The sequence below is a fragment of the Triturus cristatus genome, chromosome 8 (genome assembly GCF_964204655.1).
Source record: "Triturus cristatus chromosome 8, aTriCri1.1, whole genome shotgun sequence".
NCBI classification, from domain to species: Eukaryota; Metazoa; Chordata; class Amphibia; order Caudata; family Salamandridae; genus Triturus; species Triturus cristatus.
In genome coordinates this window covers 1243960767-1243980400 of record NC_140591.1, presented here as the reverse complement: position 1 = coordinate 1243980400, position 19634 = coordinate 1243960767, and the positions used below count along the sequence as shown (strand labels likewise).

Below are 19634 nucleotides of genomic sequence, written 5' to 3'. Positions count from 1 at the left end.
TCCCCGCTCTGCGAACCGACATCTAGGGTTAAGGTCATCCTGTTCAGGGCCCTAGATTTTTTGGCACCAGTGTCGGTCTCTTGCATGGCTCTGCGTTCCTGGCGCGGAAAGCTATGTACAAGAACTGAAGTCAGCGCGCAAGGGCGGCGTCTAAGTACTCCGACGACGTCATTTCGGCGCACGATGCCAACGACTGACGCGGAGCGGCAGACGACGCCTAGCGACACGCAAGGGGTATTGCTTCAAAAATCTTTCCGGATCCAGCCTGACGCCTGGGGATATTCTAAGGTGAGGATTCTAACTAACGTGTTTCTTTCAGATGCTCGGATTAGGAAGGTTGAGGCGGAAGCAGCGGGGGTGGACGTGGACTGACCCACACGCAGGTTACCAGACCCGCCCCAGCGGAACCCTCGTCCGCGGCCTCATGGAGGCTGGTTCTGCACAGGCTTGCTGGAAGAGCGCGCCTGGGTACCCCTGCCCTGGCCACGAAAGGAACGAAACCCTGTTGTGGCAGGGTTTTTCGAGGAAAGACCCAAAGACTTGGCCGTGGCACAAGAGTCTTTAAAGCGCTCCAGGGCATTGTCAGCCTTATCACCAAAGAGGCGGGAGTCATCGAAGGGCAATGTCCATGAGCGAGCTCTGGACATCGGGTGAGAACACGGTGGAACGCAACCAGGCGTGGCGCTGCAACGCCACTTTCGTGGAAATCGCCCTGCCCAACGAATCAGCGGTGTCCAAACCACACCTGATGGCAAACTTGGCCGCATCCTTGCCCTCCACAATCGCTTGGGAAAGGACAGCCTGGACCTCCTCAGAGCACTGAGGCAGAACCTCTGCCACCGAATCCCACACTGCGTGGGAGTAACGGCCCAATAAGCAGGCGGTATTAACCGACCTCAACCCCAAACTGGTTGAGGAGAACAACCTCTTGCCATATTGGTCCAGCCTCTTACAGTCCGGCGGAGCCGAGGGAAAGGCACTCTGCGATGTCGAGGCCTGAATGACCAGGCTCTCAGGCGTGGGGTGAGTGGTCAAGAAAGCGGGATCACCAGGCGCCGGGCGATGACGCCTAGCGACGTTCTTATCCACCGGCGCCCCCGAGGCCGGCCGCGACCAAGTACCCAAGAGGACTTCGGTAAGGGCCTCATTGAAAGGGAGCAGCAGCCCCGACGACGTAGACGCAGTCTGGAGCACCTCCGTAAGGAGTTTGGTCTTAAGGGCCACCGTAGGGAGGTCGAGATGGAGAGTCTCCGTGGCTCGACGCAGCACCATAGTGTAGGAAACGCCCTCCTCCATCGGAGGCGAGGCAAACCCCGGGTCAGAAGACACATCAAGTTCACCCGCATCTTGAAGGTTATCCACCCAATCCTGCTCGGAGTCACACTGCCACGCAAGGGGTTCCTCGGAGCCGTCACAGTCCTCATCCGGCTCCGGGGTAGAAGCAGCCGGCCGCGGCGGTAGGACCAGAGCCGGAGAGGGGTCAGCGGCGCCGGCCGGAGCCGACCCGGAACCAGATCCCAATGAGGATCCCAGGTTGGAACGAAATGGTCCGAGAACCAGGGCGGAGGGTGATAAACGGCACCCAGTGCGTCGCCTGTGGCGGTGCTGGGGCCAGAGCCAGCGGCGTTGCACCATGTGGCGCCGGGGCCAGTGCCGCGGGTGCTGGATCCAGTGACTCCGGGGCTGGCACCGGAGGCAGTGCCGCTGGCTCAACAGGATCTGGCGTGCCGGCGGGAGCCCGAGGCCTAAACAGGCGGTCCAAGGCAGGAAGAAACTCTTGCTGCTGTTCGGGAGTCGCCGACGGACCCGGGTAGGCAGCGGGACTCCCAGGCTCCAGAGGAGCCGAAGGGGCAGAGCCCCTGTCCCCTTCCGGGGAGCGACGGGGAGCAAACACACTTCTTCGACGAATTCTTATGGCGTCGCTTACCGGAATCTTAAGGTGAAGACTTAGAGTCCGTAGAGCGACGGCTCCGTTCCCGCGAGCGGAGCCTAGACCCGGAGCGGCGGTGAGAGGAGGGCTGGACCTCCAGCAATTTCCGGTGCCGCTCCTGTAATGCCTTCGGGGCCATGGCACGGCAGTCCCGACAATCCCGGGAGTCGTGGTCTTTCTCCAGGCAGTAGAGGCAGACATCATGGGGGTCCGCCACCGACATATTACGGTGGCACGACCCACAAGACTTAAAGCCGGGCATCCCTACGTGCACCAGGAGACAAGAGAAGGAGACAAAAAGTCTCAAAAAAGTGGTCAAAAAATGATCGAGGTACGTGCTCAATCCGGGTGGATTAGTTACTTACCTGTAATCGTAGTTCTCATCCAGGGGTATACTTCATCATAGTCATAATCTATGAATAATCCCCGGCCACGTGCGGGATCCCGGAGTATATAGAAAATACATACATATATATATATATACATATACACACACACATATATGTGAAAACATACATGCAGCCTAAAATGTTTCCAACATGGCAAAAATGCCGAAATTACATAGGTTTGCATTGTAAGACAAAAACCCTCCTAACCCATAAGGAAAAGAGGACATGCACTGAACAATTGTCATATACCAATGCTTTATTGCCACAAGGAAAACTTGTAATTGCAGGCATTTGACTGTAGGCTGCATTGCAGAGCAATAATGAAACAAAGACAAAAACTGACACCTTGCCTTTAAGGCTTCCAAGGTTAGGGTACTGTGCCTTTAAGACCTGCAGGAGACCCTCTGCTCCCATCATGCACCACAGGTGACAGTTAGGTCAGTTCTTTTTGACGGTGTATTACGTATAGACACCTGAGTAGAGGATGCAATTAATATAGAACAACTCCAGTAATCCTCGTCCGGGGAGGAGGGAGGGTCGCTTATGACTATGATGAGTATACCCCTGGATGAGAACTAGGATTACAGGTAAGTAACTAATCCTTCTCATCCAGGGGATACTCATCAATAATCATAATCTATGAATAGAGTAGCAAGCCCATACCCAGTACCTCGCAGACGAGCAACAGAGTATACAGAACATGCGCCGCTGCTACTGCCGCGACCGGGGAATCGCTTGGCGAGAGAGATGGAGAAGAGGCGGGGGACCTCTCCGGGGGCCTACAGCAAAAGCAGCTGGATCAGATCCTCCAAGCCATTTCGGACACACGGATTGCACTGCAACACGACATAGCGCAAGTCTCCACGGACCTGGGGTTGCTTCGGGGGGGATCACCGGAAGCTGGCTGATCGAGTCAAACAGACGGAGGTCACGCTTGAGCAGTTGGCACCAGCCGAGAAAGCCTCGGATGCCGTCATGGATGATCTGAAACGGAGGGTGCTGCTGTTGGAGAAGAGGGCTGAGGACGCGGAGGGACGTAATCGCCGCAATAACATACGGGTGGTGGGACTGCCGGAGAAAATTGAAGGGAACGATATGCTGGCTTATCTAGAGACTTGGCTGCGAGAAGAGGTTGCGCCAGAGGGGCTAACGCCGTTCTACACGCTGGAGCGCGCACACAGGGTCCCGGCTCGACCCCTGGATCCTGGTAGACCACCACGTCCAGTGGTCGCAAGTCTTCTGCACTTCAAAGACCGGGACATTATACTCCAGAAGGCCAGGGCACAGGGCCCCTATCGGGTGGAAAACGCGTCGGTCTCTATCTACCCTGACTTCCCCTTCAAGGTCCAGCGACATCGGACATCGTTCCTGGCGATCAAAAAGGCTCTCAGGGATGAAGGTATTCAATACGCGCTGTTGTTTCCTGCGCGTCTGCGGGTCATATTGGACGGCAAAACATTCTTTTTCAACGACCCTGAGGCCGCATGGGGCTGGTTGGAAACGCACAGAACCGGAACGGGGGCCCGTGCCGCGGAAGGGGAATCGAGGATGTCTTCGCCGAAGCCTCGTCGAGGTCGACATGCCAGGAATCGGTTGACTAGAAGGGGCTCTCCGCTGGCGTCCCAGACGGAGTTGGAGCGGAAAGCAGCGCTGCAGGCGGTCTCCGCCATCTCCGGAGCCATGGTGGTAGCCCCTGGTGGGGGCTCGGGCTCTCACAAAGGGTCTGACACTCAACACAGCGATGAGACAGAAGACGATGCGACAGGGCTGCCACATGTAACGCCGGGGACGGCGGATGGAATAATGGACACCTGAACTATTCCTGGCGTGCCGCTGACCGTAAGGAGGCTAGCTGGGGGCCAGAGGAGCGTTATGCTGCACTGTTGACTCTGCACTGGGGAATGGGGGCTGCAGCGGATCCACAGGGGACTACTAGCCTATCTACGATTGCGGGGGCGGGGGAGGGCTAGGGCGGGCGTACCGGGGGCGAGATATGTCCGGGGTGCCACTGCGGAGTCTGGGCTAGGATTCTTGTTGCGAACACTTTTGGTGCCCGTTCGGCCCCAGCCTACCTCCTCCTACTCACACTAGTTGTGAGGCTCTGGTGGCTACCAGAGACATTGGTTAATCGTATTGTATTTGGATGGGTAACTACGGTTGGGAACCTGTTCTGGGGGCGGGTGAGATGGGGGTTTGTTGGGGAGTTGAGAGGGATTGGGGTAATGTCAGTGTGCCTAGGAGGGGACGTGGTTGGATAGTAAGTGTTATATGCTGTGATGGCCTCCCCTCCTGAGTTGAAATATATAAAATGGAATGTGAGGGGGCTTACCTCCATGACGAAGCGTTGTAAGGTCCACGCTTATTTGGTGCGCAGGGGGGTGCAGGTGGCTTTTCTGCAGGAGACTCATTTGGATCGGACGGAGGGGCGGGCCCTTAATAGGCGCTGGCGGGGCCAGTTGTTTTACACCACCTATTCCAAGTTTGCACGGGGTGCCCTTATCTGGGTTAGAGCGGGCCACGCAGGTGGATCCGGAGGGACGGTTTGTGGCGGTGCAGGGCCGATTAGATGGGAGAGACATAACGCTATGCAGTCTTTATGCCCAGAATATAGAGCAGGCGGCCTTCTTCACGCGCGTCTCCGGCACTTTGCGGAGTATTTAAAGGGGGGTGACTTTAATTCCATTACAGATGTCCACCTGGATCGTTCTCACCCACCCATGGCCCAATCAGCGATACATAGGGCGGATAGAAGTAGACAGGACTGGCAGACTGCGTGGGGGTTGGTGGATACATGGCGGGAGCATCACCCACTGGAGAGGGACTACTCCTTTTATTCTACTCCGCACAAGCTGCATGTGCGCCTGGATGGCATCTTGTGCTCTCCGGGCGTACAGGCTTTGACCCGCCATAGTGAATATCTGGCGAAGACCATATCGGACCACAACCCGTTTGGTTGCAGTGCACTGGAGCAGGCAGCGTCAGGCAATACCCACCTGGCGCCTGAATCCGCGGATGTTGGAGGACTCTGTCATCTAAGAGGGGATAACACATTATTTCGCAGAGAACACAGGGACAGCATCAGGGAGGGCATGGGAATGGGACTCGTTCAAGGCGGTCATCAGAGGGATATGTATCTCCTCCACGTCCGGGGTCCGGAAAACTATATTGGGGGATATAGAGACGGCGGACTCTACGCTGCGCACGACGGAACGGGCACATCAATTGGGGGAGCAATCCCAAGATGAGGTGGCTGCAGCGCGCGAACACGTGGCAGTGCAGGTAGAGCGGCTCCGCTGTTGTGATTACAAGACATACCTTACTAGGGCGCATGCGGAGAGGGACAAAGTCGGGTCGCTCCTGGCATGGTTGGCGAATCCAGATGCGCACGGATCTCCCATACTCTCGCTGACAGCCGGGGACGGGACAATGGTGTACTCTCAGAGTGAGATCAATGGTCAGTTTTTGGCGTATTATACCGCCCTCTATTCCAACACCATGCAGGATGCTCCAGGAGACTTGGAGGAATTCCTGGCAACAGCCCAATTACCGAGACTAGCTCCCACTCTCAAGGAGGCGCTGGGAGGTGCCATCTCGCTAGGCGAGATTCGTGTGGCGATCAAGCATATGGCGCATAAGAAGACTCCGGGGACAGATGGGCTTCCGGTGGAGTTCTACGCGGCCTATGTGGACCTACTTGCCCCACAGTTGCAGTCAGTCTATAGGGAGGCCTGGAAGGAGGGTCAGTTGCCCACCTCCGCACGTGAGGCGCTGATTATACAACTCCTGAAAAAAGGAGGGGACCCGGGTGCCAAGACGGCATATCGTCCGCTCTCCATGCTAACAGTGGATTATAAGATTCTGAGCAAGATTCTGGCCACACGACTGTTGGCACATATGCCCTCCTTGATACACCCGGACCAGGCTGGGTTCATCCCGCGACGGAACACGTCGACGTGTATCCGGAGACTGTTGCGGGTCATGGAGGTGGATTGCATGGACTACCTGGCCGCCCTGACACTGTCGGTTGATATGGAGAAGGCCTTTGATAGTGTGGAGTTGTAGGAAGGTGGATATCTGACTATGGTTACCCCCAACTTTTTGCCTAGTGTCTAGCTGGTTTTTCGACTTAGTTGGCCTGAGATCCTGCCATTCAGGGTCTCAGGCTGTCTGCTCTCTCTTTAAAAGGGACTCCATGTACCCTAGGTACATTCCCAATTGGTAAGGATCACCTTATTGGACCCTGTACAGTGTACCCTAGGTACCCAGGGCATAGGTGTACCCTAGGCCTCCCAGGGGCTGCAGCATGTATTATGCCACCCCTGGTCTGGCCTTCCAATCAGACACAACTGGCTGATCACTCAGCTGGGGCAAGGTCGTGTAATCACCCCTTGCTTAGATATAGTACACCTATATCTACCCTTAAAATAGACACATGTGTCCCTGTGAGCCACTCCTATGGCAGGCCTTAACAATCCTGGAGGCAGAGTGCTTGGTAACATGTGAGATGGTGCTCTAGCATGAGCTGAGCCTGTCTGCAGCTTTCGGAACCATGTCCTTATAGCTGTTCTATGATATCGCCTACCATATACTCTTAAGTGCCTTATAATCTTAAACGGTTATGGTAACTATGGTTTGGCTTTATCAAACCATGTCGTGTAAGGTGTCTAACACTCGGGAATAATACCCCCATCCCATTTCTGGTGATGAGGATATTGTTCCTCCCTTCCAGAGGGAGAGACATGTTAAAATCCTACTTTGCTGTTTAACTCTAACCAAAGCCTCAGCATCACAAAATGGATGCTGCTGCCACAGACACGAGTCTGACCTCCTGCTGCTGGGAGTGATCCCGGCAAGGGAGGCTTGGACAATAGGTTTCCTGCTTGGGGAGGTGCTAGCACCTCCCCAGACAGACTTTAGTGTATTGGGGCAGGGAGGGCTGAAAGGAATGAGAGACGCCTGGGGCACACAAGGTGTCCCATGCATAGTCCAGTACAAACCGGTGCTGGGGCACTCCAGCCCCAGTCCTGGCGCGAAACTGGACAAAGGGAAGGGGGTGTAACCACCCCCCTCCCAGGTCCCACCCATAAGGCGTGACCTAGCAGGTAACCCAGCCCCCCAGATTAGTATAAGAGTGGTAGCTGGGCCCCAGGAGATTAGATTATCCTGAACCTGCAACTTGAACAGAAACTCTGGACCTTCGACATTCGACGAAAGAAGAAGACTGAAGAATCTCCCTTGTGGCCAAGGAGTGGCTACCCTGTGCAAACAGGCACCATCAAGAGACTACCCCTTTGCTTTGCTAAAGTTCTACGAGGGACCGACTGCAGAGCCCGACCAGAGCCTTGACTTCCAGACTTCTCCGACCCTGATCCACATCCACAGCCGAGCTGAGATCCGTGGAGGCGACGAGAGACGTGGGACCGGCTACCTGGGAAAAGTGGCGAGTATCTCCCAGCGCAGCTTCTGAGGCACCCTCGGAGTTGTGCACCGGGGATTGAGAAGCCCCAACCCCAAGCACCATCTGCACCGAAGATCAGCCCCCCACACTCCACGAGTCCTGCGTGGGGCCCTTCTGCATTTTCCTGCTTGCTGCGCCTGTCCGGTTGCTTGCCCGTTGGCTAGTGGCCTTTGTGACGACGCATCCAGAAATCTTCACTGCTGGTTTGGCTCCTCCAGACTGGCTCCCGCTTCCTTGCCAAAGAGAAGCACCCCAGACCTTCCTGGTCTGCACCAGAAGCAAGTCCTCCGTTCTTCGTGGGTTCCGCTTGCCAAGGCTTGGTGAGTCCTAGTCCAACTTCGACGCCGCCGACAGCAAGAGCCTTCGTGGGACAGCTCGCCTCCTGGTCCTGGTCGTCCGACGTTCCCTGGTCCTCGTGGCTGCAGCGACAAGCTTCACCTTCACCTGCAATCTTCACGACATCGCCTGGTTCCTTCCTGGTTCCACGTGGTCACTGGCTAGTGACCTTGACTCTGTCCCTTCTGTTTGCAGGTCTCCTATCTTCTTGATCCCAGCCTTGGGATCCACCGGACACTCTTCACTGACTGCCTGTCAGCATCTTTCTTCAGGCATCCATAGGAGTCCACGACGAAACCCGACGCAAGTTCACACCTATGCACCCGCAGCCCGTGGGCTAGGTAACTTGGGTACTTCGGTGCTCACAAGGGTATTGACTATCCTAGGGTCTAGTTTCCGAGTCTCGACTTTCTAGCTATACCAGAAGTGTCCTAAAACTGCTTATTTCTAACTGCTAGTGATTCTATCGACTTTTACGCATTACGCGTGAGTGTTTCCACTCTGCACCTGAATCCCGTGGGCCTCCCACTTCTTAACTGTTGCTAGTGTAGTGTAGCCCCAGCGATTCCCTAGGCCTAGGCCTATCCTATATCCGTGACAGTGGTCCTTATACCACTTACTTAGTATATGGTTTGCGTGGCCCCTAGGGCCTAACTGTATTACTTACCTGTGTGACTTAATGTATGCTTGAATAAGACTGTGTTGTACTTACCTCTAATCTCATAAAGAGTGCTGAGGGTTTGACTAGAATAAATACACTTTATTTTTATATATATCTGTTGTGGTGTCCTTTCATTTGGTATTCAAGGGATTATATATGGTATCACAGCTGGCTTCACATGCCATTCAGAGTTTAGCCTAAGACTGCTCTTGTCCATGCTACCACTAGGATAGCTGGTCTATAAGGTTGACTTTACAACCAATCACCATAAGGGTTGTTTGGACTGATATAAGGTGTACACTAGAACTAGTGACATCATACATCAGGCCAACTTCTCACAGGAGTGGCCTTACCTGTTTAGGGTTTTGCAGGAATTTGGGCTGGGGGATGTGTTCGTGCGATGGACGAGGCTGCTCTATACTAACTCAGTGGCTAGGGTGCGAACGGGGACCACGATATCGGCTCCTTATCCCGTACGGCGGGGAACGAGGCAGGGCTGCTCGCTATCGCCATTGTTGTTTGCCCTGGCGGTCGAGCCACTGGCGGCCCATGCTCGACTGGGACGTGCATATGCTGGGCTGCTACTGCGGGGGGAAACCCATTATATTTCCCACTACGCGGACGATCTATTGCTTTTCCAGGCTGACGCGGAGGGGGCCCTCCAGGGCGCCAAGGAGCTGCTGGAGGACTTTGGGCGCCTGTCGGGCCTGAAGGTCAACTGGGACAAGACTTGTGTATACCCCATTACACAGTGGGAGCGGACCCCCCCCTTCTCTGGGGGCAATCCGCTGTGAGGGTAGCTGTCTGCCGTATTTGGGAGTGCGCATTTACCGCACCCAGCACGACCTGTTGGAGGGGAATGTGGGGAGGGCAATCGCGGGCCTGGCGGGCAGTATCGGATTCTGGAGCACTCTCCCCCTCTCGGTAGCGGGGCGGGTGGCGCTACTGAAGATGGTGGCGCTCCCGCGCCTGTTGTATTTTTTCCGCACGCTTCCTATCTGGGTGCCGATGTCGCTCTTCCGCAAACGTACAGCCATGATTACGGGCTTTATTTGGGGGGCCGGCAGACGGCGGGTGGCGCTGGCTACGCTGCGACGGCCCAGAGCCGAGGGAGGGCTCGCGGTTCCCGAGTTCGAGTGGTATTATTTGACTGCCCAGCTACAATGGCTCACGCAGGCAGTGGCTCGGGAATTTAGAGGCCCTGAATGCCCGCAGGGCAGAATGATCCCGCGGCACGTGCTTTCCTTTATCGTTTTCCAACAGCGACTCGAGCTGTCGCAGCTAACGCTCGAGGAGCGAACGCTCCGGCTGTGTTGGAACCAAAGCCTGCGAAGGGTCGGCACTGCTCACCCCTACGCCCCGGAGATCCCATTGGGTATGTGCACAGCCCTCCCCCACGGCGGGGACTGGTCAGGGCTGGCCCGCTGGGAAGACCTAGGGATACAGATGGTGGGGGACCTGTACCTCAATGGAGAGCTTCAGCCGTTCCAGGGGCTGCAGGACTCTTTCGGGATCCCGAGGGGCGACTATCTACTCCACGCGGCCTTGGTGGCAGCTCTACGAAAGCACTGGAACGCGGGGCTCTTGGAACCGCAGACGGCGGCCGGCTGTCAATATGTGGTCATGGCGGCGGGCACAGTCAAGGCCATTACATGCCTCTATCAGAGAATGGCGACGGAACATCTAGCCCCTTTGACTGCGTTGAAGGTCAAATGGGAAACAGACATCGGGAAACCCATCCCGGATTTGACGTGGCCCAAGCTTAAGAGACGGGCCTGGAAGAGCACGCTGAATGCCCGGTTTCAACTGGTGCAGTACTTCACCCTGCATAGGGCATACTTGACGCCAGCTAAATTGTTTCAGTATTTTGGGGGCCCCACACCGCAATGCCCTCGTTGTGGGGAGGAGGGGGCTGACTTTAAACATATGTTTTGGGCCTGTGACGCGTTAGGCTGCTATTGGGGGGAGGTCATAGATTGCTTGACCCAAGTGACAGGGCGGGAACTGAGGGTGGAAATGGGAGTTTGTCTGCTGCTCTGGTTTCCCCACACACCGCGCACGAAAACCATGAGTAAGTTTTGCGACCTGGGGCTGGTGGTGGCCAAAAGGGAAATTACTCTACACTGGAAGTCGAGGACTGGTCCCAGCTTCGCGAGGTGGAGAGCGACCTTCACCAAATGGGCGGGTAGCGAGGGCACGCTCCGGCTGCAGCTTGCGCTACGGGGAAACGATGAAAAGGCGCTGGCCATGGCACGTGCATGGGAAGCACTAGTGGTTGACCTCCAGGGGTGGGGAACAGAAGGGGAGTAGGACATTGAAGCACTGGAACAACCGGCGGAAACTTAGAGGGGGAGAGGCACTTGCTGGCGTGCTCATGAGGGCGGGAGGGCTTTTTTTTTTTTTTTTTTTTCCTCTCTGCTTTGAGCCGGTCTATGGGGGTGGGGAGTAGCCCGCAGCCACTAACACGGCTACTTACAAGAGAGACTTATCCTGGTACCTGCCAGTATGGCACACTGACATGTGGGGAGTGGGGCGCATTTGTTTAGGGGGGTGTTAGGGGACAGCGCATTGGTAGTTGGGAGTGGCTTAGATTGTGCTCTGCAACGGTTTCTATAAGCGGGAGACGGCCACTGCTATGATGAACATTGTGGATGACAATTGTAATTGAGTAATGCAATAAAAATTGTTTTTGCAAAAAAAAAAAAAAACAGAGTATACAGAACATGAAAAACCATTACATTCAAATTGCAATCATGCAAACAAATTCTTCAAAGAGGCCTTCCCCACCTGGGCATCGGCCTGTGCATCAGAATCTAGACAGTAATGGCGTGTGAAGGTATGCACCGATCGCCATGTGGGTGCCTTACAGATTTCAGACATTGGAACATTGCGAAGGAGAGCTGTGGTAGAAGCCTTTCCTCTGCTAGAGTGCGCTTTAGCTCTGCCTTGTAAGGTCTTGTTTGCTAACTGGTAGGATAAAGCTATACAAGAGACAATCCATAGAGAGATGGATCTTTTAGATGCAGCTAGACCGGTGTTAGTGGAACCGTAGTTTATAAAGAGCCGTTCAGATTTCCTAAGTGGGAGAGTTTTGGCAAGGTAAAACTTCAACACTCTCCGGAGATCTAAAGAGTGTAATGATCTCTCAGGAGGAGTTGATGGTTTAGGAAAGAAGGTGGGTAGAGTAATAACCTGGTTGATGTGAAAATACGAGACCACCTTAGGAAAGAAGCTCGGATGTGTACGTAACACCACCCTATTGGCATGAAACTGTATAAGGTTCCTTACAGCACAGCGCCTGAATCTCACTCACCCTGCGGGCTGAAGTGATGGCTACTAGAAAAGCAGCCTTCCATGTCAAATGATGCAAAGACGCCTTATGAATAGGCTCGAAAGGAGCATTCATCAGTTTAGTAAGAACAATGTTAAGTTCCCAAGGAGGAGAAGGAGATCTTACTGGGTGATAAACCTTCCTGGGTCCCTCCAGAAAGTCCTTGACCACTGGCATTTGAAAGAATGAACCCTGGGTAGGAGACTTTCTGTAAGCTGTAATAGCCGCCAGGTGAACCCTGATGGAGAGATATTGCAGGCCTGACTTTGCCATGTATAACAAGTAGGGAAGGATCACTTGGTGGAGGGTCTCTGCTTCCTTGAGGATGGTCATATAGTCAGCAGGGAGGTCTAAGTGTCCGTACTGGATGACTTCAGGAGCCATGCAGTCAATCGCAGGGACGAGAGGTTGGGATGAAATACTCTCCCCTCGTTCTTGGGTCAGCAAGTCCGGGCGGCAGGGCAGCCTCCGGTGTGGAGCTTCGGAAAGCTGCAGGAGGTCCGGATCCCACCACTGGCGCTATCAGGATCATTCTGGTGTTGGTCCTGTAAAACTTCTGTATGATTGCCGGGATCAGAGGGAGTAGCGGAAAAGCGTACAGCAAAGTCTGCGACCATCAGATCAAAAGTGCATTGCCCCGTGATCCTTGTTTTGGGAATCTGGACAGGAAGACGGGGCATTTTGTATTTGCCGCGTCTGCGAACAGGTCGATGGCTGGCACTCCCCATTGCCGAAAAATGTCCTGAGCGACTTCTTAGTTTAGCACCCAGTCGTGCGCTTCTACGAAGTCTCTGCTGAGAACATCTGCCTGCACGTTCAAGGTTCCTGGAAGGTGAACGGCTACGATCATGAGACTCCTCGCCAGAAGCCACTTCCATATGGTCTGGGACTCCAGAGACGGGACCCGTGACCTGGTGCCTCCCTGCTTGTTCAGATAGTACATTGTTGTTGTGTTGTCTGTCTGAATCTGAATGGAGCTGGACTGTAGGGACGGGTACAGAGACTTGAGAGCCAAAGGGACTGCCCTTAGCTCCAAGAAGTTGTGATAACTTCTCTCTGTCTCGGACCAGAGACCTTGTACCTGAAGCTGGCCCATGTAAGCTCCCCAACCCTGCAGTGAGGCATCTGTAACAACAGTCTGGGTCGGAGGGACCTGATGAAAAGGGACCCCATGCAGAAGATGTGAACATTTTATCCACCATCTGATGGAGTCTCTGACAGCCTGAGGAAGAGAGACACGATCTTCCCAACGGCCTGACCGCTGTGTCCATTGATCTTCGAGGGAATCCTGTAGAGGCCGCATGTGAAGTCTGGCATTGGGCACAATGAAGATGCATGAGGCCATCGATCCCAGCAGTGATGACACCTGCCTTACTGTGGGATGTGTAGTGCTGAGAAGAGCGCAGCACTTAGATCAACATTGATGACAACCTCTCCTCCGAAGGACACACGCTTGCCCTTCCGGTGTCCAGGGATGCGCCCAGATAATGCATCTTCTGCGTGTGGTTGTGGACGGACTTCTTGTAGTTGACTTGCAACCCCAGGGAGTGAAGCAGGTTAAGACAGTAAGTGAGATGGCTCTGGAGTAGTGAAGGTGTGGAACTCTTTAGGAGCCAGTCGTCTAGGTAGGGATAGACGAAGATTTTCCGCTTACGGAGGAAAGCAGCTACCACCGCCATGCACTTGAAGAACGTCAGGGGGGGTGGATTTGAGCCCGAACGGAAGTACTCGGTACTGATAGTGCTGTCGAGACACCTGGAACCTGAGGAACTAGCGATGATTCACTGAAACCGGAATGTGAAAGTAGGTGTCCTGCAGGTCGATGGCACACATCCAGTCTCCCTGGTGAAGATGTGGGAAAATCTGGTAGCATCCTAAATTTCTCTTTTCTTATAAACCTGTTCAGCAGGCGCAGGTCAAGGATAGGTCTGTACTCTTTGGCTACTCCTCGATTTTGGACCAGGATGTACCGTGAGTATACCCCTTGGTTTCGCGGTGAGGTGGGTATACACTTAGCCTTGTAACAGGAGATTGTGTCGTTGAGGAAGGCACTTCAATTGTGGGGCGACTTGCGGGGGAGGGGACTTGAACCTCAGCAAGTAACCATCCTGCACAATATTCAGCACCCATCTGTCTCTTATTATGGTTTCCCACTCTTCCAGGTGAAAAACGATACTCCCTCCTACCAGAGTGGCGAACGGGTGCGGAGGAAGCAATGCCTCACTGTTTTGAAGGTTGCTTGGAGGAGGACTGGTGTTGTTAATTGTTCCCCCTTCCTCTGTCAGGACGCTTCTGCTGGAATTGGGACCTCTGCTGGTTTTGGGAGGACCATTGAGGGGTTTGAACCCTCTGTTGGAAGGGTCGCTTGTCGTTCTGACGGAAGCGTTTGCGAAACTCCTTCTGCTTTTCCAGTCAAACAGCTTTGACCGTGTCTAGCTCATTCTTCATCTTTGTCATCCCCTCATCAGCGTGAGAACCGAATGAGGAGGAGCCGTTAAAAGGAAGGTTGAGGATCTTCTTCTGGGGGTCCGGTTTAAGACCTGTGAGGCGCAACCACGCTGAGCGCCATGAACATATGCCATGAGAATAGCCGTGCGCGGCGAGATCTGAGGCGTCCGCTGATGCGCTGATGATCTGGTTTGCTACTGAACCACCCTCAAGCAGGATCTCATGGAAGTCTTGTCGCTCTTCTTTGGGAAGCTTGTCGGTAAACCTAGACAAGGTGTCCCAAAGAGATCTCTCGTAGCGCCCAAGAAGGGCTGGCGCACTTGCAATCTTCATAGATGATGCAGAAGTATTGCACATCTTCCTGCCATAAGAGTCCATTTGCTTACTGTCTTTTTCTGGAGAACTGAAGCTGATGAAGCTGCGGATTGCGCTTTCCTGGCAGCTGCCACAATGACGGAATACGCCTGAGGATCAGACCTAAGGAACAAGGGATCCTGGTCTGGAGCTTTATACTTCTTTGCGATCCTCGACGGAACTGACCCCACTGTGGCAGGGGTGAGGAACGTGGCCATAGCTGGTTCTAAAAAGCCTGGCACCAGAGGTAGCAAAGGTCTGGGAGCTGTACGATGCTGCAGTCTCAAAAATAATAGATGTAGGGACCACAGGAGTGTACAAACTAATATTCAGTTTCTTAGCTCCTCTGCAAAGAACATCAGAGAAAGTCCCAATGTCATCAATGGGTGAAACCCTTGAAGGTGGAGTAGCTGAAAAGGTTGGCGAGTAGTCCCGAACAGAGGACCTTGTGGAAGAAGAGCAGGTGGATGATCTTCTGCGCCTCCTCTTGTGTGAAGGATCGCGGCGCAAACTGTGACGACCCCTTGACCGTGATCGGCGTGTAGAAGGCGACCTTGGTCTTTTGGAAGGCAACTCTGAAGGTTTTGCAGGAGCGCCTCTATCAGGGTCTCTTGAGGTTCTTGAGGGTGAGTATGTTCGAGAGTAGTCCAAGCCCGGACTTCTGCGGTCAACTGTTCCGACGCCCTGTAGCCACCGAGGCAACAGCCCGTAAACCCTGTTTTCGCCAGCTCTAGGAGATCCCTCTAGAGAAATCTGCACAATATTCAGCCCTGGAGATGATGACTGGGCTCTTGACGTCGAACAGGATCTCGATGTTGATCTGCGTCTGACTTCCTCAGTGATCTCTGCAGTTTTGTCCCTCGAAGGGTTGCGTCACCTTCGCCGTTGATCTGTGCGGTGACCTGCTGTGGCAACGTCGTCCTGTCCTCGACGTTGACCACCCACGGCGATGGGGGGACCTCGAGGTCGACTGTGATTGGGGGGGGGGGGGGAACCTCGACCTCCCATGACGCCTCGCTGACGTCGACCTCCTCGACGTCGACTGATGTGACCTCGATGACGCTCTCGACGTCGACATGTCCACTCACGGCATTGTCTTCGCCGGCGAGTCTCTCGACACCGACTCCCTCGAGGGTGGCAGATAATGCCTCCACGTCGACGGAAGCCTCGACGTCGACAGGGCTGTAGCAGGTCTCTCTGGGCCCACAGCCTTCGAGCCCGAAGTGTTGTGTCTCGACGCCGACTTACTGGCATGCGGCGGAGTCTCACAACATCTAGGGGATGACTTGTCCCTCGACGCTGAAGAGTGCCTCTGCCTCTTCGACAGTGATCTCGACGTCGGGAGGTTGAACGACGCAGTTTTCGGTTTTGCTTGCTTGAAGAGGGAGTTCTGAAGTCTCCATGACCACCTCCCTGCTGGCTTCTATCCCTCTCCACCTGGGCATAACTTCGACGAGACAACAAGGTTCAGACCGACCAAGGTCCTGCTTAACCAAAAGAGCATTAATAGCAACCAGGGCTCATGGTTACGAGTCTGGTCATTAGAAACCTTGTCCTGTTCCCTGTATATAAATCCTGAACCACTCTGTATATACTGCACAAATTGTTTCTTCACTTGAGCATATATGTCACTTGACCACCATATATCTCATCCATTGCAAACAGACGTTTTTTGTATCTTTGAAAAATGAACATATTTGAATGAATTAATTCGGATAAAATGCAAAGTGGATATGCATTTAATGTGTTTTTGTGATTATTACCGAAAAGTATGTACATGTGTATAGGCGTGGGCGATATACATGCCCTGTGAATAGTTGGGTTGTGTGATACTTTGTACGCATATGAAATAGCGCTTTAGAACTTGTATGTGCGTGTGAGCAGTTTGAATTTGGTGCGTTTGGGGATTGAGAGCCAGTGTATTTCCCTTAGGTGTGGGGACAGAGGTTGAGTATGAGTATTACTGCTAAGTTTTCCCAGACCAGTAGCTTCTAAGTGATTCCTGCGTAGAGTGTGCTGCTACAGTCTGGTCTGCAGAGGATCAATGATTGAGTGACTGTTTTGCTGGGGTTTTCCGGAAGCCATTTCAAGATCCTTCATAGGATCTTGAGGATGTGTAAGCTGGTTGAGATCATTGCGTTTACTTGGGCTTTTATGTTGAGCTTCACATCTAGAATCATTACCAGATTGCTTGCTTAGGTGGTGGGTGTGGGTAAGGGTCCAAGGTTAGTAGGGCATTACTTTCAAATGTATAAAAGGTTGAGATTAATTTTGGGACTTGCTGGTTCAAACTCTCAGGATAAGATTAGAAGGAACCATGTTAAATGTAACTGCTCTAGAGCAGCAACATTATTTTATTGTAGTTCATTGATATTTTTATTTTCAGTTTTTGTAGAGCATTGCTAACCATCCAATGATGGCCACAAACTGTTGCGAATCATAGTGTGAAATAGTGAGGCAGGGTTCTAGGTAATAAGTACAAGTTTGGATGTTGATAGGATGTCCACCAAGATAAGAGTGTGAAGATAGTAAAGCCTCTAAGGTAGAAGCACAGGCTCAGTCATGGCCGTCTGAACAACAGCAATGAGCTCTAGAAGGAGGGGTCATTAACAAAATCCAGAGGTGATGAGGTGAGTATTAATGTGTCTTATTTAACTTCATGTACTCATCCTTGAGTCATACACGCAAGAGCCAAGAGTACCAAAAGGTGGAAGCCTGCACTTGTACGTGACAGCCACCACATTTCTTGCATCTGGTCTTGTTTATTGACAGGAGTTTTTTGTCAGAAGATTCTAGGTTACTGAGAGGAATGTACAGAGGAAACAGTTTAGTGAAATATTTTGAGCCACTGCTGCTGAGTGATTTTAGGGCAGGGGAGATGTGTGCTCGTCTATTGAGGCCAAATTAATAATGTGTGGCATAGTTTTGGATTCTTAAGTTTAAAAATGCCACTTTAGGGAGTCCAATGTCCAGGCTGTTACATTATTGCAAATGAGATAGTACCAATGTGATGATTAGGGAGATTTTCTTTTAGGTTAAATGTAGGAAAGGCAAAATCCCTTTCAGTAGTGGAAGATGGTAGAAAGCAGTTTTAGACATGTCATTTACTTGGAGGATGAGCGGAAGGTCACTTTCAAAGAGTTCACCAAAATTACAAACTTTATCCAGAGGCTCAGGTGATGGTGGGGGTTGGGGGTGTGCGTGTGAACCAGTTCAGTTGGCTGGGGTAGAGGGTAAGATAACTTGTGTCTGACAAAAGTTCTGAGTACCTTAGTGACTCATGTTAGGACTGAGATCAGTCTAATTGGAAAGGGGTTCATTGAGTCAGCCCTGGATTTTCTCAAGGATTGTTGTGATGGTGGCAGTGGTCTGATTCCGGTAAACACTAAGTGATGAGGAAACTTTATGGGGACTATTTTGGATTGAGGTGAAGTGTGCCAGGTCGGTGTAATTCCTGGCTTTAGAGATTCTATTGTCTGGTAAAGTGTAAAGTTCATAACACTGGGATGCTCAAACTCTATATCTCAATACTCTGAGGAGGCATGGAGGAAGGTATGAACTGAAACCTCATTCACATAAGAGAGGTTGGCCTTGTGACAATGATTAAAAGCAAAATATGTAGACATAACTTATTATCGCTGCAGCGGTACTCAAGACAGTAATGGGTTTTTTCCAAGTCCGACACAAATTTAACAACTTTGATTTTTAATTCTGGGGAATAGGGGTACGTGGAGATACAAAATAAAAGTAGATTGTGTGGAGCCAATATAGGGATGTAAGACACTCAAGTTTTTTTTAAAGTATCTTAATCATTCTTCAGACTTTACTTAAAACCTCTTTTCCTGCAGTATGGTTTCCACTATTTCTTACATGTATTTCTATAAACACACACCTATAATGCTTTAGTTCATTTTGGGTTAAGCCAAATCATATGTTTATATATCCAATGAACACTCAGGCACAAGGCAATTGTACACATGCTATGTTAGCAGCAACATAAATTACCAATATAGCTAAGTGTGGCACTAACCTGAACTGCTTCCAAAAACCTCGTGGTACATAATATTGAAGTCGAGAAGCTGCCAAGTGGCCGAAGATGACTTGTAAATGCCTTAGAACTCCAATATTATACTCTTTTCGATCTTCTGTTTTGTTCATTGATGGTTTGTCGTCATATTGCTGAGGATATCCGAACACATCATCCCGTGGATCAACATTGGTCTACAAATAAAATTAGAATTGTGAATATAGCTGGCTCAGACTTTGCCATATTGAGGAAAACTGGTGGAAAAATATTTAAAGCACAAAAGTACGAGTTACTTACCTTCTGTAACAATGTATTTGGTAGAGACATTGTCCAGCCGCAGATTCCTTAACTTAGAATATCCCCATGCGTCAGACTGGATCCGGAAAACTTTTCCTGCAACAGCACCCCTGCGCGTCGGGGGGTGGCGCCGTCTGGCTCCGCCCTGACATTGTCCACAGACATGTCAGTGGAACCATATATGCCCCTCCCGGCACGCTGACGTCAGTTTTCTTAGGAGAAACTTTTGCGAGTTAGAACGCGGAGCCATTACCAAAAAACTGTGAGAATGTGGGAACAGTGTGCAAATAGGAATAAAAAATGGAAGACATTGAAAGGCAAGACAGAGCAGAGCTCGGAAAAACCACCCTGCAAAAGCGAAGGTGCAATCAATGCAAAAGGAAGACAAGGATTTGGGAAACAG

General features: G+C 52.2%; 1 protein-coding gene across 2 annotated transcripts in view; it reads right to left on the bottom strand.

Annotated features, from left to right (window-relative positions):
• Positions 1 to 19634, bottom strand: part of USP9X (ubiquitin specific peptidase 9 X-linked) — a 1605828-nt gene that overhangs the window by 429362 nt on the left and 1156832 nt on the right. For both annotated transcript variants that reach the window (XM_085622934.1, XM_085622935.1), the window contains exon 32: positions 18938 to 19128. In XM_085622934.1, coding sequence (XP_085479060.1) covers positions 18938 to 19128 — 191 coding nt within the window. The remainder of the gene's footprint in view (positions 1 to 18937; positions 19129 to 19634) is intronic.